At 40.6% G+C, this 25,188-nt stretch overlaps 1 protein-coding gene across 4 annotated transcripts in view; it reads right to left on the bottom strand.

Moving 5' to 3' along the window:
* The window catches only part of dennd2b (DENN domain containing 2B), a 50,824-nt gene that overhangs the window by 11,448 nt on the left and 14,188 nt on the right, over window positions 1-25,188 (bottom strand). For all 4 annotated transcript variants that reach the window (XM_040128652.1, XM_040128660.1, XM_040128642.1 and 1 more), the window contains 13 exons: window positions 23,291-23,389; window positions 15,884-17,164; window positions 13,946-14,091; window positions 9,917-10,038; window positions 8,534-8,749; window positions 8,034-8,130; window positions 7,817-7,861; window positions 7,236-7,420; window positions 6,224-6,333; window positions 5,253-5,322; window positions 3,225-3,302; window positions 1,812-1,952; window positions 1,489-1,637 (listed from right to left, as the gene is read on the bottom strand). In XM_040128652.1, coding sequence (XP_039984586.1) covers window positions 1,489-1,637; window positions 1,812-1,952; window positions 3,225-3,302; window positions 5,253-5,322; window positions 6,224-6,333; window positions 7,236-7,420; window positions 7,817-7,861; window positions 8,034-8,130; window positions 8,534-8,749; window positions 9,917-10,038; window positions 13,946-14,091; window positions 15,884-17,164; window positions 23,291-23,364 — 2,714 coding nt within the window. In that variant the 5' untranslated portion in view covers window positions 23,365-23,389. The remainder of the gene's footprint in view (window positions 1-1,488; window positions 1,638-1,811; window positions 1,953-3,224; window positions 3,303-5,252; window positions 5,323-6,223; window positions 6,334-7,235; window positions 7,421-7,816; window positions 7,862-8,033; window positions 8,131-8,533; window positions 8,750-9,916; window positions 10,039-13,945; window positions 14,092-15,883; window positions 17,165-23,290; window positions 23,390-25,188) is intronic.

Raw genomic sequence — 25,188 nt, 5'->3', positions numbered from 1 at the left:
CACCCAATGACTCCTTGATGTTATCACCTCTGGTAATGAGCAGCTTAGGTTGATTTTCTCCTGGGACACAAAGAGTGGCGCTCATACGTTGGGAGTGAACGTGGCATCATAAGTCAAATGGTGACAGTTGAGTCACAGATCACAGAGGGCAGAGTCACTAACACAGGAAGTGCATTCCTTCCCCTCACAGTCACTGCCCCCACTGATGTTTGTTTAAACTGGGCTCTGATAGATGGAGAGATTACTTCTCTACTCAAATCTCCTCCCACTCCACCCTTGCCTCCCATCCAAAAGAACGCCCCTTTTCTGTAACAAGAGGACACTGAGTCCTTGGAGACTCTTTGCATCTTATCAGACACGCCCTGTTCCCCTCTGGTAGTGACACTCATTGGTGTGACCCACTTTACTTCTGGGATCAAAACTTTCAGCTGACTGACCGGCCCGTTGCCTGACTTTCTGATGCTAATCAATATATAATAATCGAACAGTTCCACACACCAAAACACTGACAAAACTAAGACAACATAGTGCTACTGTTATGTGTCTGAGTGTAGAGAGCATATGTGGCAATTCCACCATCATCAGCCAGGAGTAGTATAAATGGACACACACTGACTGTCAAGCTGGCAATCTGTGACAAGTTTTTCGGAAGAGATATGTGTCAATTTTGGCAGACCAGAATTGCTATGCGTGCTAGGACAGGTACAACAAAGTTTATAAAAGTTTTAAGTCACTGGAGCTCAAGTAAGAGACCCAAATATGTCACTTGAACATCTACATGAGCACAGTGTTTGTGGTCACATGAGATGCCAACTAACTTTTTATCTCTATTTTCTTTTATTTGTATCAAAACTTAAAACTAACCAAAGAGAGGGAAAAAAACATTCATTTAGAGATTAGAAGAAAATGTATCACTAAGTACATCAGATGATGGATGTTTACAAATTCTCTCCTGAAAAGTTGCTAAAGGAAATATTACAGCCAACGTTTCTTTATTAGCAAACTCTAGAAACACAAGATGCAATGTATATACTGAACAGTGAAATGCAAATGTGATAGTTTGCCATCCTATTCATTCCATCTATGATATCCATTCATCCATCCACGCATCCAACACCCTTTATTCTACTGAGGATCATGGGGGGGCTGATGCCTAGGTCCAGATAGCTGCAGTATTCTTGTCATAAACACCTGGTCAATCTTATATTACAACAAAAATATAGGAAATTATCTATTCCATCATTATCATCTTTTGATAAAACAGTTACATTTATTTGGCCACGTTACTATAAAATATGTAAAAAGGCTCAAACAAATCAAGAGTCACAGACCAACTCTCACACCGCAAGGGAAAGAGACAACCAGTTATGACAAAAATTAAATAGGCGGAAAGTGCAAGCAGGCAAATTACATGGCTTTCTTTATTTAAATGATGATTAGGAAATTATGGTCTGACCACAAAGGGAACGACTAATCGTGGAGCCTCACCTGAGTTTATCAGCCACAAAGATGACTCTACGCTCAAGCAGCAGCGAGGCAAAGACTCGTACAACCTGCCGTACACTGAGGCATCTGAACAGACTGTCAAAGTCCACATGCTCCAGTCTGGAGTCGGTGGGCCGCCTCAGCTCGATGACCTGAATGACCGCAAAAAACGTGAAATTTAAGTCATCACAGTTTGTGGGTCTTATTAACTAAGAAGGTTTTCTTTCAAACAAATGTATATGACAATTATTTGGACTAATTATTTGGGCATAATTAAAGTAGTGAAAGAGAAAGCAGTTGTGCTCTGCTTTGTTAGAAGCTCTGACCTCATTTCCTGCCCCAGGCAGAAAGGTCTTTACTTTTATAATCTTCCCTGGCGCAGGAAAGGGCGACTCCATCAGACTCCTCATGAAGGGATAAACCAGGGCCGCTGAGATGCCCCTCCGCCTCTCTACCTCATCCAGGATCTGAGCATGGGAGGAAAGAGCACAGTTTCCCCAATATATTTTAACCAGTTTTAACACCAACACAGCACAGGTCTCAGTGGAAATCTGCTAATATGCAACGAGCCTAGGGTTCTATCTATGTTGAATGATTAGCCAAGCAAAGCAAAAAAGTGCGCAGTCATCAAGGTTACTGACCATGGACAATTAATGGAAACATTCAGTTATGTGTTTTAGTACTAGCAGTTGCCTGGAACTCAGTATTCATTTTTTTGTTTTGAAAAATACCAAACGACTTTCTTTCCATGCCTGTGTGATTGGAAAATTCCACCCAGTGTGCCTGTCTGCCTGTTTTGGTCCAAGCTGCCTCCTGTCTGGAGAGTTGATTGGAGAATTGCTCGTCATATGATATCACCTCTCTCGTTCTCATCATCGCTATGTTTGTCTGTCTGTCTGTCTCTCAAACACTGCCATCCCCTCCCGTTTACCATGACAGCACTTTTAAAATAGATCCCTTTCATTTTCGTCTCTGGTTTGCTGCTGTACTGTTGTCAAGATGGAGACATTTGAGACATTTCCTTGCACACTTGCATCTGTTGAAGGTCCTAAAATATCACATGATGCAAAACCAGACAAACCATTTAATTTAGCAAATTAATCATCTACCTGGCACATTTATTCTGCTTTAACTACTAAATACACATTTCAGATTTTTCATGTCAGGTTTCAGGTTTTTCATATTTCGCCAAACTTTTGTACAGCCTTTGATTACAGCTCGCCTGCAGTGTCAAAGGGCTTCACAAGGCCCCTGTTATTTAACAATGATTACAGGACATACAGTATGCACACTGTCTTTGAAATACCCCATGTTATTTTATTCTCATATTGTCATTGAGCAGCCACTTTGTTTCCACAGTCTGGATTCACTCACTTTGAATTAATAAAGTAATCAGATAAGGCTGAAAAAGTCAAACAGAGCGACTGATCTGCTTCGTGTTAGCGGCACTAAGACAAAAGTGAAGGAAACATTTACTCTGGGAAATCAGAAAGTTAAAAAAAACACTGAAAAAAGGTTTACCAATGAACAGGCATTCAGCAGAGGGCCTGCTGAAAGTCATTTATTGCAGCTGTGAGACGATTCAACCACAGCTACAACACCACACACAGCTGTAGCTGCCTGTGTCTGCATGCGTGTGTGTGTGTGTGTGTGTGTGTGTGTGTGTGTGTGTGTGTGTGTGTGTGTGTGTGCGTGCGCACATGCATGTATGTGTGACTAGAGGACAAAACTGAACTCACCGTCGAGAACAAGTCAAAACAGCCCAGCCTGCTGATGACGCAGTACACCTCTGGAAGGCGAGGTCCTTTCCCAGTCGGCTGTGAGAGAATAAACAGAGACTCATTGGACACAGGTGTTAACAGACTTGATGAAGAGATACATTCACAGATGTTCTGAAAACTGACCATAAACACACTTAAAGGGGTAGTTCAGCAATATAACATTGCACTTCTATAATGTTGGGGGACTCACAAGACACATATAAAAAAAAAAAGAAATGGTCAAAGCAACAGAGGCCAAATGTAAGTCAAGCCCCCAAGTCAGTGGATCCTGCATTTCCCATGATGCAACTAAACAGTACTTTTTGTCAGAGCCTTCCTGTCTGCTAAAAGCTCACATCTTTCAAAACATGCACCCCAAGTCTATAACACAGGCTGTTAAAAAATTGTAGTCTCCCAGCCCAAGCAGAGATAAGCCTGACATCAGTAAGGCTATTTTTTCAGGCTTTAGAAAGTCATTATATATTTTTTTTTCCCCAGGCTGAATAACACTTTAACTTTAATTTATCTAAAAACAAATGCATAAAAGGGTCTGACCATGATAGTATAATATGTAGATAAGTTGTTTAAATACTGTAGCTGAAGTCTTAAATCTAGTCTGTCATCTGAGGTGAAACTCTTTCATGTAGATGCCCACTTCCTAAACACAGGTGGTTTATCTGCTCCTGCTGATCGTATCTACCTTCCTCTGTTCACTCGTAGACCATTTTGTGCTTCCAGACACCGGGCACACAGACACAAATGAACACAAGCACTCGAGAAACGCCAATCCACTTGTCCATATTAGGTATACAATTTTCTCCTCTTGTTTCTCCTCCGCTTTTCCAAATGGATGATTAAATCAACTATGTGGAGCTTGATTCAAGGCCTCAGGAATGCTCGGTTACTGCCAACTGCTGGACAGACAGCAGGGAGGAAACAAAGTTACTGGAGGAGAGCTGCTCACCTCTTCCTCTGCCTTCATTAAAATCTGTTTCTATCAAGAGGAATCTCAGATCAACAGAGCAGCATGAGAGCAGCAGACTTAAAAAACATTTTTGTCTGGTCAAAGAATTCCCAAGATGCCCAGCTGTAACCCAGCACATACACATACACAGCGGTGAAGACAATCCTGGTAAACTTCTCAGAACATACACACTGTAGTACTGTCAACATACTGAGAAACACCAAACGGCAAACAAAATCACCATCACATTTCACAGAATCCCACACTGTCATCCACTCTGTAGCCGCAAGCTAAATGGGAAACTCAACAAAAAACTTCAAAGCACTCTCCGGCCTCATTATGAAGAGGAAAACGCTCCACAATGACGAAGTTTGGATTTTTCATGGTTTCTCTTTGACTTGCCCCTCCTGAGAAACTGTTGTTGAATTGAATGAGTCAATCCTAGCTGGGTTTTATTTGGAATTATATTTTCATTATATTTTTATACACTTTATGATGATGACTGAATGTTTGAAGTATCTGCTTTTGTCGGATAGTATGTGGTTATTGCTCTCTCCAAGACAAATTTGTAATAATATCAAATTTAAAATAAATTTAAAAAGACAGATTACAAATTTTAAAATTAAACTATGTTAACGCATTTTTGTAGCAACTAAACACACTATGTGGTTTGAATGTTTGTTATTCCAGATGTTTCTTTTACTACTGCTAGCCATAGGTATTTCCTGGGCAAACTTGAACAACAACGGATGGAAGTCCCTGGGCCATCATGCTGATCAGCTGATATAATAATGATGGGGTGAATTTTTACATGCCTTTTTTTTAACCAGTTTTTACACCATGTTCAGTCTCGAACACATTTTTCCCCTCTTTTTTATTTATATGATCTCTTCGCTGCTGCCAGAGTGGATGGTCATGCAAAACATCAATGGCTCCACAGGAAAACAGTATCACATGTTCACATAAAAAGCTCTGTCACAACAAACAGGGCTCAGCAGGGTGTGAACAGGGAGCAGAGGATGGAGAGTTAAATGGTGGCTTACAAGCAGGCGTCTGCAGTATCCAAACCTCCTGCTGCCGTCTTCTCCAGTCAACATGAAGGAGAAGGTCTCGCTGTAACAAAAGATAAATGTACACACATGAAAATCAACACAAAGACTTATAAACATATAGACAACTGCACATGCAAAAACACATGATAATAAAAGACACAGGGCTCAGAATTTTTGTTGGGTCTGGCCCAGTCTTTCATTTATGCAATGGTGTAGCAGCTGTAATACACAGATAAAAGATATTATCTTACATGCCAGCAACAAGGGTGGAGGTGTTTGAAAGATAATCACGACGATAAGCTGTGTTGACAAGCATCAATGCCATAAAATTATTATAGATAACATAAGCTCAAAATGTTTGTTCAGACAGTAGTTATTTCTGTTATCCATGATAGTAAATTTATGTTCCCTCTAACCCTTAATTTACACATTTAATAACAGCTGATACTGTGTGTTTTAAAGACAGAAAGGGGATCTTCACCAATTTTACACATGACGGTCAATTTACTCATCACCGGACGTACTACTCAGACAATGTCTGCTGATGCTTTGGAGGAGCCTTCTAAAGTCAGAGGAAAGGACCCTCATGATATTATGATAATGACATCTAAATTTCAGCTTTAGAATTTTTTAACAGAAAGCCTGCACTGAGGCCTAGGATGCGAAGTTTGAAAGATGTGGCCATTTACTAAGCAGGGAGAGTTTATTGAAAGATGCCATTGAGTTGCTTCATGGGAAGTACAGGATAAATCCAGGGTTTACTGGTTCATTCGAAGGGGCTAAAACTAAAGTAAGCAAATATTCTGGCCTCTGCTGCTTTTATTCAACTATTCTTTTTTTAACAGGCCTCTCACGAGCTCCCCAACTTTGAAAGTGCGACGCTACATTGCTGGAGTACCCCTTTAATAGACCAGTTAGTTATAATGAATTTCACACTGCACACGGAAGATTCATGGTCATACCTGGTGTACTCTGAAACAGGACTCCAGTCTTTTGCATCTGGGAAACAGAACTGAGGAATGGCTTTGAGCCTCTGTTCTGCCTCCCTCATCTGCTTGGTGGGCCTCTCTAGCTGTGAGAGGAGAGGAGAAGAAAGGGGTTTCAATCTGCTCATTCTCTTTCAAACAACTCTGTCCTCCATTTTTAAGATCCACATGGATGCCAGTCTGACCAGTAAATGACCAGACTATCATTTCTCCCATACAAGATTAAATCTTTGCCTCCTCCAGTCCTCATTAACCTCATTAAGCTGGCAGAGATGTACTTCTCCCAGGGGACACTTCTGCTGAACCAAATCTTAAATAACAATCAAAACACTTAATGGCCACACAAATGGATTGTGGTAATTTTTAACTATAAACAGGCTCTCAAGCATAAACAAGTGCAAAAATCTCGCAGAAATATTCATTTTTATTTTCATTCAAAGACTCAAAATGGACATGGGTAACTGTCTTTCGTAATGTATCATCATCGTCATTTCCAGCATACACACTTCTGCAGTAATCCATGACTAAAAGCTCACAGTGGGAAAACTCTGGAAAGCCTATAGTACATAATCAGCTCTTGGTCTAATATGCCTTAGCCGTGGCATTAACAATTACATCTTCCAGACTCTCTAAATATGACTTAACTGGATTACATCTGCTTATCAACAGGTCATCTCAACCATCATCTCCAATTGTCCAGACAATATTAACTGTGATTACCTATGTCAAAAACGTCTGTGCTGCTGACACTTATTTGATGAGGTGTGTAAGCCCTGCTCTTGTCCACATGCATAAGTTTATTTTTATTATTTATATATTATATTTGTATTTCGAATTCCTGAGCAAAAACATTTGGACACTGACACATGGACTTTTTGGATTTTTGCTTCATCTGAAAATAATTCAGTCACTGAGAATTGTTGTTATGCCAGGTGTAAAAGGTGAGAGGAGCAGCGGTAGGACTCAGTTATGACTTTCATGCTTTTACCTTGGGGAACTGGTAGGTGACCTCTGGGGAATAGGAGTTTTTGCTGGGTTTCTTTTTTAGTGAAACAACTACAAAATACTCAAAGAGCTCTCTCTCCTGCCACTCAATAAGCTGCAGCTCCAGAGTGCGGTAGCTAGGGGCCCGTCGAAGGATGGACTGCAGTTTCAACAGCCTCTGGGTGTGAGCTGAGGAGGGAAGTGAACATTAAAGCATAAATTCACCATCTAAACAAAATTCACACTTTCCATTTCAGTCAGTAAATTTAAGGCTCACAGGGTATTAACCTTCAGCCAGTCAGGAAATGTACTTATTGGTATAATTCATTTTTACTGATGTCACTGAAAGCTTGTGTCCAAAGCAGAGAGAAAACATCCCTAAATCTCATCGGTATTCATTCCTTTCATTCTACTGGACGTGATAAATGTTGTGTGGTCTACTGATAATTACAAATCTGCAGTCTGTCCGGTCAAGACGGGTCATTTGGTTAAATCCAAAGCTGGGAAGCTGTTGCACAAGCACTGTGAAAAACAGCTCTGAGAAAAAGTTCAGAGCTAATGCAAATGAACGCTGTGGTCACTCACCTTTGAACCTGTCATCAGAGTCGCTCTCACTCTCACTGTTGTCATCTGGAGGCAGACATGAGACAGACAAGAAGGTTTTCTACAGGTCACAGGGCAATTTCAGAAACGTGTTTATGTCATGAGAGGGGTAGAGTGAGACCTCTATGTGGGGGGCTAAGATGCAAATAATTACTCACTTATCTGGCCAATGGATAAAGGGAATACATAGAGCCCTTACCTCTCAGAGATGCAGTCTCAACATTGGACATGGACAGCTTTTTCAGCCTCTTCTTCCCACGTTTAGTGCAGTAAATGGAGTTGATCCTCTGGACCAGCTGTAAACAGAGGAAAGAGGAAATTCTCTATTGGGGAATCTGCAGTTTTGTTTCTTTTGATCCTTAGTGTAGAGGAAGTAGGGGTATACCTGGCCAAAAGTAACAGTGTAAAATACTGTACATGTGCTTCAAGGGTTGCTGAAAAATAATACTGAAAGGCTTCAAGGAGAGTTCTTAAGAAAAGGCACCGTGAGGGCCGAAACCCATGCAGTAATTACACGCTTCTTGGCGGTGCGTTTTAAAAACATCTTTTCCAAACTGAGGTTTTACCGGTGATCCAGAGCCGCTCTGACTCTGACTAAGAAACCTGAGCTGGTCTGTGAAGCAGGAGAGGACAGAGAACACGGCCAGAGCTCTGCAAGGACTTAGTGTAGGTGTTTGAGTAGGATCTAGCAGTGTGTACCTTGGGGATCCTCCAGTGCCTGTGTGAGGCAAGGGTATCATTGGTGCTACAGAGGCTATCATCCAGCAGGCCACAAGGTGAAGATGATACACCAAGAGCAGGGAGAAGCAGCAATTCATCATGGCTGTAGCGTTTGGATAACTGTGACATCCGGTGGCTTTTCCTGTCACTCGGACCGGAGAGGCGAAGGGACTGGCTACTGGATTTGGAGGGTAACTAGTCAGAGAAAAAAGAATATGGAAGGTTTGGCACATTTCATTCATTTATTCATAGGGTATTTATAAACAGTTATCAAAGTGCAATAATTCAAGATACAATATTTTCCTTTAAGTTATAATCAGATTTTAATGAACTCTTTATATATAGTAGTTTTCAGCATCAGTGGTGGGGTCCACCATTCCTGCACTGGATGCATATTGCCGACCTAAGTAGGAGGGATTTAAAGGAAATGATGCAGGCATGTATTTCATGGTTACTGTTTCTAAGTTCATCTCATTGATGTCAGCCTCACTGTTTACTATTCACTCTCTAACAGAGTTGTATAAAGTCACTGCTGCACTGCTGAACATTAAAAGAATTAAAAACCGTCAACCAGGGGGAACACGGGGTGGCTTTTGTTGTGAAGTATTCCCTGGAAACGCAATGTATTTGTTTCGGAGGTTAGCGCTGAAAGCGACAACCCATCAAAAATGCAATTACCAAACAAAACAAAACATGGTGAATTTCTTCATTCTTTTGGACAGCAGATCCATCTTAAATATTGTAGGGAGTAATTAAACTAGAAGAAGCAGCCACATTGAGCCAATAGACTGCAAACCTCTAACCCCCCAGCACACTAACTTTATTGTGCCCTGTTGTGGTGTGGAAAAATACTCCCGTCGTTTGCAGCATGAAAACAGATTGCAGTTGCTCATGGCAAGATGAAATCCGATGACTGACTGACTTTATTGTTCATGACTTTATTAAAACAACACAAGTTTGTTTTGGCAGCACTGTAAACTGACACAGCAGTTGCTCTTGTGTTGTATTCCTGAAAAAGGTGCTGGTCTAGGAGTGTTTTTTGGAGTATTAAATCCCATATCTTGTTACTGCCACTAACCATGGGTGTCTTCACTTTCTTTAGTGAGACAAGTGCTTCAGCATTGAAAAGAGGAAGCCAAATCTGCAGATGGGCTTTTCTGTGGAACATCACCATGTCTAAACATATCAAACTGCTTCCTGTAGTGCCACAAGTGAGGTGTGAGACTCTGTAAAAGATCTCGTCCTGGATTCAGCATTGGCACCTAGTGAGGGGATTCACAGTACCGCAAGAAAGCATATCCATTATGTTTACTAAAGGGAAAAACATCAGTGCTGTTGATTCCCAGCAGGCTTATGACTTACCTGAGGTGGAGAGTTCAGCTTCCTGTCCATGGTGGTCCAAGATCTGTTGCTCTCCAGCAGGCACAATTTCTGACCCAAACTCTTCCGCTTCAGGTCAACATCCTCATATGGGTTCTCCTTCTCTGTTGGGATGAAGTAAATTTTCAATTTAGTTCAAGTATAATGTCAGCAGTAAAGCTAGCAGCTGTTCATGGACAGAGGCAGTTTTCAACAGAAGACAGACAAGGCTGTGGGGTCAAAAAGGGTAAAAAGAGGGCAGTAAAGGGTGTCAGGGGCACAAGAGGGCCTCCCTATGGTTAGTCTGAAAAGAGATGAGTCATGAAAGGTAAGTCAAAGGTCACTCCCAGCTGGCTCAAGTGAACTCCCTTTTTTCAAAACAGTTGCTGTTGGCACTGAGCCCTGCAGGCCCCAGTGGGCCCAGCTGAAGCTTCTGGACACAACACTGCTGGTGAGTCAATGTCCAGGCATGCAAACTGTCTGCTGTGAGAAATGGAGCGATGGCAAGGAGGGGGTCACCTTCTTAGACTTCGATTTTGGCAATAAAATATTCAAATAATGTGAAGAGTTACATTTTCATGTACAAATATACAATTATAATAACATTTGCAAGACATATTTTTTCTTTCTTTGTGAAGTATATATTTTTAAAATAAAAAGAATATAGAAAATGAAAACATACTGTGGAAATGCAAATAAAGCAAAAGCAATAAGGTTTAAAAGCCACAGTCCATAAATTCGCAAATCATTTTCATTCATTTAAAAAATGCCACGCTTTACCTCAAGAAGTTGCAATAAGCACAGACTTTCTGTTACTGCTCTACTTCAGTCAAATAACGATAACAGAAAAGGAAAGAAAGGGAACATTACAGAGCGCTGCATTGCTCTCACTGATGTCACCTGGCAGAAGGCCAACCTCAATAAAGAGAAAACTTGTGTAACACCACAGTCCATGTCTATTCAGACATGTGCTCTGAGAATAGCTTTTTGGCAGGGTCTGAAAAAGGTTGTGAGAAAGTGAAGAAACCACAGTGAAGAACAGAAACAGAGCCAGATGGCGTCGAAATGCACAAGGGGAACTTTTAAGAGAAAGAAAAGCAGCGTTATCTGTCAGCAGAAAGCGAAAGAACAAAAATCTATTTGGTATCTGGGTTCCTTCTTCCTAAGTATATTAGTGCAAAACCCGATGAACTCCGGTTCTCAAACAATAAGTGAGTGTTTTAAAAACACTGCAGATTAACCTACAGGCAGAGCTTTGTTCTCTTATCTATTTTAGGTTAATTATTGAACCTGTTTGAGGTAAATACACCCACCCAGGCACACATACACAGCTGACATACACTGCCAGGGATCTTTAAAGCGTTATGTTGTGTAGCACAGTAAATTAGCTTACTGGAGTGATTTTCTGTGCATCATTAAAACTGAGGAACAGAATATGATGGCTTAGTCTGACCCCACGTTGTGCCATTACCCCATTACACTGAAGCAATACTGTAATGAGAGCCTGCTGGGAAAATAATATGTCTATATAACTGCTTATGTACTGGAGGGTGCTAATCTACTCCTCTGATTACAAACATCCAGATCTCTCTCTAACACACCCCCAGACACACAGTATTATGCAGTTGAGGGGACACACCTCAGCTGCACACTGTGATCGTACATTTCTGTGTACACAATGGACTCTCTGGGCAGGGCGAGGCACAGAACAAACTATATCAACAGTGTCAATACCAGCCTGCCCTGTAAAGTGGACAAGCTACAGAATAGTTGCACTGCTCACACATTCAGGGTCTAAACAGATATATGAAAGGCACGAAAAAAAGACAGAGGTTAAAGTTTTGTAAGAAAATCCGGCAGCACCACAAACCACACAGTGTTTCAATCATGAAGATAGTCTGCTTGTGACCACACTGGAGAAATTATGTGGGAGAATGCATTTTATTTTTGGCATATTTTACACCAAAGAATAACAAAATCATAGGCCCAACTGTGTATGTAGCTAAGCGTAACTGTAAGTGATTAGAATTTGAATCCCTCGTCTCCCAGATTTAGTCACAAGATTAAGATGATGGTAAAAGTAACACAATCTAGGATTCCATGATACAGACAGCTGAATCATAGCATCACTAGCACATAGGGTGTGATTCATCAGTCTGTAAACAGATCGCTCATCGGCACTCCATCTATCACCTACATTAGTTGAAAGTACTTACAACAGTCGCCTAATATCACAATTTTTCATGTAACTGTAGTTACACTATAGCACAGGTCACAAATTACTTTCACTCTTAAGGTAAACATCTGACATCAAGCACAGGTGCCAAAAGCCAAGGGAATGTGAGTGAATGTCCCCCCAAGACGGCTAAGGAAGCCAAGATGTCCTCATGGAGTTCAGAAAATATGTGGTAGTCTCTGTATGAGATGCTTGTTAAAAAAGAAAAAAAAAAGCAGAGAGGGAATGAAACATGGCTCATTTCCTACGGCTGTGGCTGCCTCTCAAATGGATCCTCTGACCTGTAAACCACTGCGTAGTGGTGGCAGAAACAACTGCTCTCTTCCATGAGGACTTCAGTTTGAAAACTTTTGTTTGAAATAGCTGGAGCAATTTCAAAGTCACTCAGAGACTATGTCTTTGTCAGGAGCAGAAAGAGACTGGCAAAAGTTTGTCCCCAAAACTGCAAAGTCCACATTCACTTTGCTGGATGAACAATGGTGGCTTTGTTGGGATTCAGATGAAAATCAGTCATGCCCTGACGCTCTCTCTGAGACTACTGCACATCCTAATCTTAACAAAATGCTTACGAGCGCATTGATCACCGATTCAAGAACAACATGGCTACTTGTAATACAATACTTGCATATAAAAAAAATCAGCCCTTATTTGGTCACCCTTTAGCATTTATCATGAAAAATATTTCAGAGTTTGAAAAGATTTTCCTGCGTCTGAAAACTAATCTTCATCATGAGACTACGCTCACACTGACACACGTTTCCACCACATTAAATATGCACTGGGGGAGCTGGCAACTGGACTGGGCAGAAGGCCTGGGGTCATTCGCTAGTGGAAAGGAATTTGGCTCTTCAACATGTCCAGCATTTAATACATACATTATCTCAGACAAACAGTGTGTTGATCCCGTTAGCAGTGAGATACATAATGTGTCACTATGGGGATTGCAATGTGAGAGGATGATGCATTACAATATCTTTGTGGACTAAAGAGTTTTACTGTGAGAGGTTTTCAGAGCTCATCCTCAATGAGTATATGTAAGTAGAGTACTTGATACCAGTGTGAAGTATGTGGACAACTAGACAATCATCACAGTAAAATACAACCTATACAACCACTTTATCCATTAATCTTATGCCCAGGCTGTGTTCATTGACTGCTCCCACACTGAGACTTTTGCTGCACCCTACGCCTCTGCAAGAGGCAGATGCAGGAGCAGGAGTTATTATTGCATTAGGCCATGCTGCACAGGGGCTCATTTTCACTACAACATCTGACTACTGTCTTCACATGATTTCCTAAGTATGAGCTGAACTGAGCTGTTTTGGGGGTCGCCAGTAACAATCATTTTCGTTATCATTTAATCTGTCCATTATTTTCTGGATTTGTTGGTTCATTGTTTGGTCCATAAAATGTCAGAAAATAGTGAAAAATGTCCAACCATAATTTCCCAAAGCCCAAGTGGACATATTCCGATATCTTTTTTTTGTCTGACCGGCAGTCCAAAACACAAAGATATTCAGTTTACTATCATAGAAGAGAATTATAAAACTAGCAAATATTCACATTTAAGAAGCTGAAACCAGAATTTTTTTGTCATTTTTTTCTTAAAAAAGTAACATATGATTAGTCGAATTTCTCAAAAGTTGCCAAAAACTTTTCTGTCGATTGATTAACTAACTGGCTAATCATTTCAGCTCTAAACTGTACCTAAGAGTGAACCCAGTCAGAAAAGAAACCATTGAGTGAAATGAGGGTCCTCTCTCCTGTTTTCATAGCCAGTGAACCCGTGTGCTTACCTACTATGTCCTCATAGGCATTCTCCTCTAAAGTGCTTTTGGAACTAGGTCGACTCCGTGTGTCTTTGGTCAGTGTGCCATTCTCTGTAGGTGAGGACGGATATGAAGACGGTAAACTCGCAGCATCCTCCGACTCACACGACTCTCTGAAAAGAAATAGAGAAAGTCAAAACAGAGAAAGATGGGGAAAGATGTTGCATAGTTGCAAACACCAAATTACAAGGAAAAAAGAGTTAGCAAGAATCAGCGTCTACCTCAAAAAAGGTAGACAGATAAGAGTAGACAGAAAAAGTCCACGTGCTTTTAAAACATAGTCCAGACAGCCAGTTTTACCTCGAACATTCTCCACTTGCCATCTGGAAACAGAGAAAGGCTGAACAGGTGGTTAAGATACTTCTAGTGGTTATAAACACACAACCAAAACATTGTCTTATCCCTTAAAAACCTTAAATCAGAAGTACTAATTATAAAATACAGAAAAAAAGACAAACGTTGTGGTCAGGATGTGCTCCTATCACAAGGAAATTCCTGCTAAGTCACAAGTAACCATGCAGATATCTCACTATTTATGTGTTCTTTGTACAATATAAGGCAAACATCATGTGTCAAGGCACTGCGGAGGAACTTAGCTGAGCTACATTAGTGCAGGGATCTACAGTCATGTCGCGCCATCAACAGCTTGTGGCTTTTAAGCTTGGTCTGAAATTGCTAGAGCCACAGGAATGTTAAACACAGAGTCCAAGGGAAGAATGTTTAAGGATTTCATCCCCATTTCAGAAAGGGACAATCTGGAGAGGCCCCACCCTCACACAAAAAAACTGAGGACGTCTGTTTCTGACAGCTATAAGTTAAGAATAATAAAATAGTAGACAACAGTAACCAAGATTCAGCTAATATGTATACAACGAATGGGCATAATAACCCAGGGTTTGATTTCACTGATTTCTATCGGATATTCATTGCTGCTAGTTTACAGTTGGAGAATGTAGAGTGTTGTCAGTTACGGGCAAAGTATGAGTGAACTTCTTTTTGAGTAAGAAAATACTGTAGATTGGTGTGTGTTTGACTTGCCAGATTTTTTTATGGACACGCATTTCTGGAAAGAAGCTTTCTGACATTTCAAATGGTCTATACAATAAATCAGTTATTTTTAGTATGAGCTGCTTCTATGATTGATATCCAGTTGGTGTTTATGATGCTTTTTGCTTGAAGTGAAAAATACAATCATTCCTCAATGGTCTTTTGGTATTCAACACTGATCTCCACTTCAAATCGTAACTAAAAACAAACTTTTTTGAATCAGAGTAGATCGCTCCAACACCCCAATCCAACACACTGATCAGTAACTTGTTAAACTACAACACCATCAGAGCAAACACTTAGCCTGTGATCCAAATCACTCACAAGACAGTCAGACACACGAGTAACTTTTCAGATTTCAAAAAAAGAATTTTCAAAGGCAGCTAAATAAATTCATAGCACCCAATAGTAGTGCACCAGTTCAACTTTTTCTGTCCTTTAATAGTTTCCAGTAACTCAGCTCAGAATATCTGCCAATACTGAGTAGCGATCCATTACCAACTCAATCACATTCACAAAGAAACTGTTTTTAATATAGCTCAGTGGCCAATACCTGATCCACTTAATATGTCAGAATCGGCGTCCATACAGGTTCTGTGTATAGGATCAGTCTATCCCTAACACCCAAGCTTTACATAAAAATGTGGTTGTGCGTTGCACTGAGCAGTAACATCTCCTGTACATACTGTTTGAATGTTTACCACTGATGTGGCATCAAGAGAAATGATGGAAATGTTTTACTGTCTGAGAATGCAGGAAACAAACTGATACAGCTCACTATCCTTGAGCTGACCTTCAAAGGTATTGTGTATTTTCATCTCAGTTAAAGGAGATACATAAGCACCCCGATATTCTCACCTGTCCTGGATTCTCGTGGGGGTGCTCCCCTCAGTCTTTGCCGTTCGTGTCATGCTGGGTGCAGGGGTGGAGGGCAGAGGCGGGGGAGACTCAGAGGCTCTGTTTGGAGGTAGTCCATTGGCTGGCAACACGCCCTTCTGGTCCCGTTTGCCGTCGTACTCAAAAGTGCGTTTGGGTTTAGGTAAGGGGTTGACTGGTGTGCCAACAGAGGTCTGTTGACCGGGTAGTTCTGGGCTCTCAGACCTGGCCGAGCTCACACTAAACCTTTGTCTGAGTTTAGAGAGCTTATCAGGCACCAAAACACCATCTGGCTCAGTGGCCACTGAGCAAATGCTGCTGCGCTTACTGGTGCATGTACTGTCCAAGTCGTCACCTATCACAAAAGACTTTTGTCTTGTCTTGTCTGGAGCATAGCAGTTACTCAGATAACGTGGAGGGGGTGGGCTGGGATTCTCCTTCAGGGCTTGCTCTATCTTTTGTATCCTGTTGAGGACTGCTGACGTCTCCTTCCGAGCAGACAGGGAACGTACAAATGTTCCTGAGGACTCTGTCTTGCCTATCCTTTTCTGAAAGCGACCAAGGCCGTCTTTGTCTGAAACTCTTTCCTCTTCCTCCGTTTCTGTGTAGGAGCATTCGGAGAATGCTGTGCTCATCCTGCGAACCCCCTTAAAGTCAAAAGTCTTCTCGCTACAGGGAGAAGAGAGCAGGCTCGGGCAGCCCTCGCTGCCCCCTACACGCTCTCCTCCTCTTTTATCCAGACACAAGCTCATCCTAGGCAGAGCCACCCTTCTGCACTCCCATTCTGAGATCTTTTTCCGGATTGTGGTGGGGGGAACACCTGCTACTGAACGGGTGAGAGAGAGGGTGCGCTTGTGGCTTTGGTTAGAGGAAGGTCCCAGTGAGAGTGTGCTCCAGCTCAGTGGCCTACCGTTAAGTCCATCTCCTGCAGAGAGATCCCCCTGTTTGTCCTGCTCCTGGATGCCCTGGCCTTCCTGACAGGACTTGCTTTGAGCTGGGGGCTTATAGATGGAGAGCCTGTTGTCCAGGCAGCTGATGCTCTTTGACTTAGTGAGACGGCCTTGGGAGTCAATGTCACCTGTGAGAGATGCACCACTGCACAGGCTAGCTGTCTTGCTGTTCCAGCCAGCACGTACCAGGAACCTGCCGTCAGTGCGGACGTACCTACTCTGCTTCCCAGAGTTGTCACTGTCACTTAGGAGCGGCTGCTGGCTCTGCCCCTGGCTGGCAGAGAGAACAGGACACGGTGATGTAGACCGGCACCTGAAACAAGACAAGAACTGTGTGAACAAACATTGTCAAATTTTCTCTGGGGAAAAAAAAACATTTCAGGTTATTAATAAAAGAGTTGAATTATAAGAGCTGCCAACGAATCCACTCAACCCTACAGCATGAAAAGTAACAGAAACTCAGTGTGGGAGAAAACTTTAAATAATCAGCTGAACGTTTTGAATTAATTTCCAAGATCAAAGGATGAATGAAAACCTGAGCCACTTATTTAGAATTACCACAGGGAAGTATTCTGTCTTCTGGCAGCAAGAGATTAATATTAAGGCCAAAGGAAATAAAGACTACATTAAGATGCCAATGTGGTTTTTTCCACAAAATCAAAATAACCTGAGGAGAATCAGCGAGGACCTCACACAGAAAGCAAGATTTATTATAGCTGTCTTACCTGTAAAAGTCTCACTGTTCCTCTCTGGTCCAAAGAGCATTTTCGGATCCCTGCAGCTAAGTGATAGTAGGTACTACAGTCATCCCGCTCTCACTCGTTCACCATCGTTCACCACACACAACCATTTTCTCACGGTTCTCACCTCCTAAAAGATTTCCACGCAGAGAGAAACTTCCCCTCTAGGTCCCTGGCACCTTACTACTCATAGTGTTTCATGGACTTTGTCATGACTTGGAAGCTGACTAACTCTTGCGAAAGCGAAGCGTTGGGAGATCTGATGTCACAGCCATGGTTAGAATAACAAGCATTATGGAAGGAGGAAGAAACTGAGGGCTGTGGACTGTAATCTAACAATACAGGTTGGGACAGATCTCTCTTCACACCTATCTGCCCTTCCCTGGTTTCATTCCTCCTGCTCCAGGGTGGGGAAACTTTCACGGCAGCTAGCGACCTGTAAGCTGAAACCATGATGGATGCATCTTATCTTACTTCCCTTAAAGAAATATGAGAACTCAAGATTACGACTCATGTCTGGAGATTTTCACTGCTAGCCTGTGGTACTCTGAAGTCCAATGAATAGATTTTTAAGCACACTATACTGTGAATACTACGATTTATCATTAAATAAAAATGACTTCACCCAGCTTGGTTAAAAATTAATAATTGGATATGATACTGTAGCTCTTACGAACCGTTGTGTGCTGCTTGGTATTTATTGATTGATATTAATTGTGGATATGTCAGAATACATTTCATGTGTTTTTGGTCAAAACTGATAGTTTTGCTTTTGCCATCACTTATTCTCATGTGAAAAAATATAAATGGATGCAGTCCCTAAGTTGGTTAGATAGTTACCAAAAATACTCTTGCAGTGGTCAAACATTTTTCAGACAAGAACACTGCAAACAAAGAGCTTTGTCCTCTGTCTCAGTCTCAACAAATACAATCAGCCACCACAAACACAACTTAAGTTTTTTTTATAATCATGCATCCAGAAGAAGTCCTCAGAAATGAAATACATTTTAGTAACACTTTAAGTCCCCCTGTTTAGCATAAAGAAGCAGAATATTAATATTTAATCAATGGTTTATAACACATTGTAATGCACTGTTTTCATGCAGGTATGAGGAAATTTTTATGTGTTTATTTAAGTATGGTATTTGTTAATAATAACTTATCCTACAAAGCAATATTTTATATTATTACAACTGTTTTTTACTATATTTTCAGTCATTATCTCTTTATACAGCAACCTCTACTTATGGGTGTCCAAAGGTGGACTAATAGCTGTTGATAAATACATTAATAAAAAATTTTATCTGCTTACAATCAAATTATAGTGTTAAGTATAGTGTCCTAAATGGGGGACTTAAAAAGTGATGCCTACATTTTCCTAAAAAAACAAAAGTACAATCCCTAAATCATCATTTAATGGTCAATAATGGCTTTGTAATGATGGCTTTTATCTACAACATTACCTAAAACAGAGGCAGACCTTTAAATCTGACTGTTTCTAAAGCTCCTATAGCTACTTCACATAGGGCTCTGCACTGTAGTTTTTTCATGAGGTAATCCAAGGTGAAATGTCTGTCAGACTTTCATATATGCAGTAGTGGAAGAAGTATTCAAAACCTTTACTTACGTAAAATTATTGATACAACAATGTAAAAATACTCCATTACAAATAAAAGTCCGGCAATCAATCAATCAGTGTACTTACGTATTATCAGCAAAATGTACTTAAAAGTATCGAAAGCAAAAGTACTTGGCCCCTGTGACTGATACATTATTATTAATTGCATTATTAAATTGTCAATATTAATGTATAAGTAGCATTTTACTGTTGTTGCTGACTGTGGTGAAGTTAATTTAAACACTTAATTTTTACAGTAACCACAGGAGTTTAGTCCGGTGGTTTCCAAACTTGATGATGATTAATGGGAGAGGAAAAAAAGGAAAAACAAAGTTCTAATATACTCATGTTTTCAGTTTTGGACTTTTCTCTAATTGTTTATTTTTTGTGAAATACTAGATAATTTGAACAGTTATTGAAATGTAACCATGTGAAAATTTGGTGGAACTGGTAACAACTCATCTGAAACCTGTGAAAATGAGCCAGGAGTAGACAGAGTTTTTTTTGTAAGAACCTTTGTATTGTATTTTAGAAAATTTGAATCCGTAAAGAAACTCCAACTGTCAGTAAAAGTAGTGGAGTAAAATGTGCAATATATCCCTCTGAAATGCAGAGTATTTAAAGTAGCATCAAATATAAATACTCTAGTAAAGTACACAAACCTTAAAATTGTACTTATGTACAGTACTTGAGTAAATGTACTTAGTTACTTTCCACCATGTCATATCTTAAACCCTAGCATGAGTCAAACAGACCATATGGTTCATGAGGAAAATAGTTTTTTGAGTACACTCTGATTGATGTTACTGACTCTGTTACAGTGGTTCATTGGGAAGTTATTAGAATTTGTCTGACGAATTAAAATCTCACTGGTTCCCTGGAAAACCTCCTACATAAACCTCTACCGAGGAGTATGGCTAATGCAGGAAGCCAGTGAGGGAACAGTGTCTGTGAAGCTAAATATCAGTGGGAATGTTTTAGTAGCAACCAGTCCAAACACTAAGTAATGCAATTCCAGTGCCAGTAACAATACAGTTTATTGAGTTAATCATGACAGTTTAAATTTTTGCTCTTTGGTTTGATGGTCGTGGGGGTTTTACTTTTTTTTTCTCATTTCACAATTGAAACATTCAGGAATCATCACTGTGTCTCCAAACTCAACCATGATTCCTCAGTCTGAGATGCTCATTTGATTTATGTGACTTTTCTTTACAAACTTGTAGACTGATTTTATTGAGATTTCCTTATTTGTAGGTCTACGATTACTGACTTGGTCAAATTATTCAAATATATTCATATATGTTTGTTTTGTTACATATTATTTAATTTTTGTGAACTATTCATCTTTGTTTATATGTTTTCTTGTTTGCTTGCTTTGGCTCATACACCATTAATCCAACTAGCACACTGTTCTTAAATCTGATCTGTTTACAAAGCAGTATTTTTAACCAACTGCAACAGCAAAATCAGCCACAGAAGACGATGGATTTTAAATATTATAGCCTCATTTAGCTAGAATTACTCCTTATGCTGTGAGACAAAGTGCAGACTAAAGCACAAAGGCGTGTCGATGGACACACAAAAAAAGAAGATTTCTGCAGAACTGTTGTCTATTTACGACTTTTAGGGGGTTCTAGTGGTCTGGATGATGTTTGTAAAAATAAGCCCAGTTTAGTGAGCTTCAGCTGGGCCGACCACACATACAGTACTGTACAAAGAGCTCAATGCCAGTCACAACCTGGCCTCTGGCTTTCACTCAGCCTTCCAGGGCATGCTAACCACAAGCCACTTCCTTTTACTGACCAGGATGGAGAGAGCAGAATGCTCACAGGACCAGAACTTCTACTATTATAGTTCGACATATGTAAACTTTATCATCTACAAGCTCTTTTCTGTTACTTGTTAATTTATAAACATATATAAAACTCTCAACCAGCACGCATTTTACTCAAGAGGTTTGGAGATTTTATTTGCTTACATATCAGTAAATAAGGTAAGTCCGGTAAATGTGCATGTCCGGATGTATAAAACATTAGTAACAGTAGTACTCACTCTCTCTCTCTCTCTCTCACTATCACAGCCCTGTCAGTATGTTTTGTGTTGCAGAAACACCTCTCTGGTTTGCCTATAACTGTTATCTTTGAGGTTACAACAACAAAATTAGAAACTTGGCAAAAGCAGATCATATATTTGAGAAATTTTCAGATATTCCCTCATACAAGGTCACAGAGCGTGAACTGAACATGTCCTACGTTTTTGGCTGGACCACAACAGCGGGGCGTGACCAACTGAAACCTGAGCTACTTTCCGTAGGAGGAAATCGGCAGTATTTCCCCGTGGGCACAAGGTCGGGCTTTCCCTCCAGACGCCCACCTTTCTATGCGTTTCTATCAATGGACCGCACGGCAGCTGACACAGACGTGAATGAGATTCTAACTTTCTCTCTGAGGGATCATTTCACGAGTAAATATAGCCAAAATCGCAGCACAGCCGTTGAGTTTAACTTTTGTGTGTATGGTGATTTTGTAAGACGACATTGCGGTTATGAAATCAGGATTTTAGCAGTTCAGCGCAGCAGCTTGGAAATGGCTTGGAAGTGGCTGCTGGTTAACCTGTAGTCTAAATGGGCTGTGTTTCCATCACTATTTCATTCTTGTTCTGTTGTCTGACAACAGAAACAGAAAAACATGTATTAAAATACTGTGAATGTGAGCACAGAGAGAAGGAGAGAAGCAAACAGATAAAGGGCGGTCCAGCCATATACTAGGTTCTGACCTAGTCTTGCTTTGTTTTGCTTTGTGCTGTTTTTTCCACCATGCTGCTGCATGTTGCCATGTGTGCCTCTTGAGGCTAGACAGTTGAGTGTGGGTGTAATTGGTCCTAGAATCAGATCCCTGGTTTATCTCATGGTTTCGGGGGATGCATTGTGTATCACTATCCAATACAACTAATTGCTCTCCACGTGTTAAAAGATGAGAGCTGCAAAGCATCTTTGCTTCAAGACCTTTAAATGTGAAATCTAGGGTAGTGCGAGCCCATGAGGACCACAAGCTGTTAGCAAGGCTCTACTACAATGATAATTGAATTGAACAAAGAGACTCCGTTTAACTGCAAAATTGTCGCGCTAGAGGAACAGGGCCAACAGAGTGAGAGAGTTTTGTGCTACTGCGATCACTTGTGATTTACATTCACCAGGTTTACCTTGGGAATTGTGTATATTTGACAACTCTGTGGTAAACGTGCATATTTAATGGCAAATGAATGCCATTTATCTAGATCATAATATTAACATCATAATGAGCATTTGTGTGGGTGACCACTTTCAGTAGGCCTAATCTACACCACAAGCTGTGACTTGAACCAGCTGCTGCAGGTTACTTTATGTTCTGTGTTGTAAGAAATATTTTCAACTCCGCGTTTTCCACCATGCATGAACTGCCAGTCTAATAGCACTGATATATATGAAAACACTAACCGGCACACCATATCCAACACACGTCTAGGTCAAAATAAGCGTGAAACTGTCACAAGCTAATGTGACTGTGGACAATGTGAATACAGACTAGACTTCACAGCTGCGTGCGGTATGATGATCCTGAGTAGCTAAATGCCTGCTGTTACTGAGACTTTCTGTTTGAAGTATATTTTGACCGTGTTAAAAAAATGGACAGGATGACAGACTGTGAGAATGAACAGCCTAGATATCACATATCATTCCCAGAGTTTGTTTTTCTCTCCCAGCAGGACACTGTCAGCTCTCAACATGCTAACACAAGCTTCAGCTCACTACTCACAGATCAGAGTTGGATGGGGCCCTTGTCCAGGATACAGGATTGTACTTGCAAGAGCTTTGGGAGTCTTATCACAAATGACAATCACTGGTCGGTCTTTTCCGTGATTTAAAAAAAGAGAAAAACTCCCCCAGACTGATCACTGATGGGAAGACATGGTCGAAAGTACAGCACTTGTTTCAAATTGAAAGAACCAAAAATCCAGCCAGATACTCTGGATACTCTGAAACCATGTGATACGACTGGAAATGCACCTTAACCAACCCACCCCTGTCCCAGATGTCACTGACCTGTCGGGGACTTCACGGGGAGTTTTACCCCCTCCTGCACGGGGCACAGCCTTCGAACTCTTGTTGGCAGTCATGTTTGTCTGCAAACCGCCCACTCACCTGATGGACAAACACAAGAATGTGAAACATTTGAAAAGCTGCACTACGCCATGCATTTCAGCAAACAGAGACAAAAGTAAAGCTGTCTGGGTTTTTCAGTTAGCATTATTAGGCAATTACTCTAATATATTCCATTGAGTTAGAGCTTGTAGAGAAACAACAGATCCAATATTGTGATGACTTTAAGCCAGTGGCCCATCAAAAAAACTGATGACCGACACTCTTCTAAGACCACAGCCAGGACCAGGACAAAACTGGGAGTGCCATCAGTATGAATGGGTCAACTCATGTTAGCCAACATGGCCGCTTTGGTTTAATGTAGGTCTGACTATGCATATTTTTGGTATCCACAGGCAAACATAGGTTATTACAATAACAATAGGATTATAAGAGGGTTTTTTCCAAATCACAGATTAACATGAGTATAAGGTGCAACCATTTGACTTGACAACATTTCATAAAGCAAGCTAATAAAGAAATCCAATAGATTACCCCATTTCACCACATCTGCCGTGTTGAATCTCCAGTGTAAACATTGCAGATGACATTCAACAAACCAGACGTAAGTGGCATAACTAACACAGCATGTAGACAGTGTTGTGCCAGAAAAACTCTGGTGCCTCAGACAAAGATATTCACTTAAAACATGTCTATTTTCACATCAAACAACACCGAACTACATTACTCGAACAGAAACAGCTAAACGCACAATATTTAAACAAGGTCCTAATCCACATATGGATCATAGCCAGAAAGGAATTTTGGATAGAAAGCCATTATTCATGTGGCTGTTACCCCATTGATGGTTCTGTAAAACATAAACCAAGAGAATACATAACTGAGAAGTTTGATGTGTGCAGAGGCCCAGAGGTTTGTGTATTTATTTGGAGGCTACCAAGTGTTTATTGTGCATGTTTTAATCAAGGCAACCAAAGTGGATCATCTTGTGTCTGCTATTGCACTTCAGTATAAATTAGAGGCTGCAGACACTCAGTTAACTGTAGGGGAGGGCTCTTACACAGTCCAAAAGCAGTAGTGGGTAAAATACTGGTAATTGTCTCCTTGAAGAGCCAGTTCAAACAAATCACAACAAAACACATTTGCTCACTCATTCCTAATGATATTTAGCATTGCTTGACTGTTATTGCATTTTTGAGGCTGATGCTGATATTTGAGAGTTCAAAAAATTGGATAGCAATACGTCACCCAATTGTCTTTTTTTTCATAAAGGCACAACATTAGGAAACTTCCTTTTTTAAAATTGTGTTCACGATATACTAATTGTCCAACTTCGTAGTCAGTGCTCTTTGGTGGACAAACTATGTAATGAAGACATTGCTTCTAAATTACCACAATCATACAATATCTTTGGCATTTCTGTACATTAATTTCTTTTTACTAATCAGCCCATTCAATAACCTAATATCGGGTGATATATCAGCCCAGCCGATTTATTGGGTTATCTTCATTTAACATGACTATTGTTAGGACTATGAAAAGTCCTAACAGCAGAAAAAACCATTAAGACATCTTCCTTATAATAAACATTTCCTGGACTCAATCTCAAATTAGACCATCAGTCAGTTAAACGCTCCCTTCAAACTGCCCCTGAAAAATCACTTTTGAAATGCTGCATTGACCCTTTTGAGAAAAAACAAAGTGATTGTTCTGGTGCATAAGGAGGTCAAATGAAGATCCCAAGAGATCAGAGGTGGAGGATGGGAGGGTGTTTGGCAGCATGACTTGTTTACAGGAAGTTGTTGTATGAAGAAGCAAGCCAACCAGTGGTGGAGCTGTGT

Source organism: Xiphias gladius, chromosome 1 (assembly GCF_016859285.1).
Source record: "Xiphias gladius isolate SHS-SW01 ecotype Sanya breed wild chromosome 1, ASM1685928v1, whole genome shotgun sequence".
NCBI classification, from domain to species: Eukaryota; Metazoa; Chordata; class Actinopteri; order Istiophoriformes; family Xiphiidae; genus Xiphias; species Xiphias gladius.
Note: the sequence above shows the minus strand (reverse complement) of the source record. Positions and strands in the feature narration are given on the sequence as shown.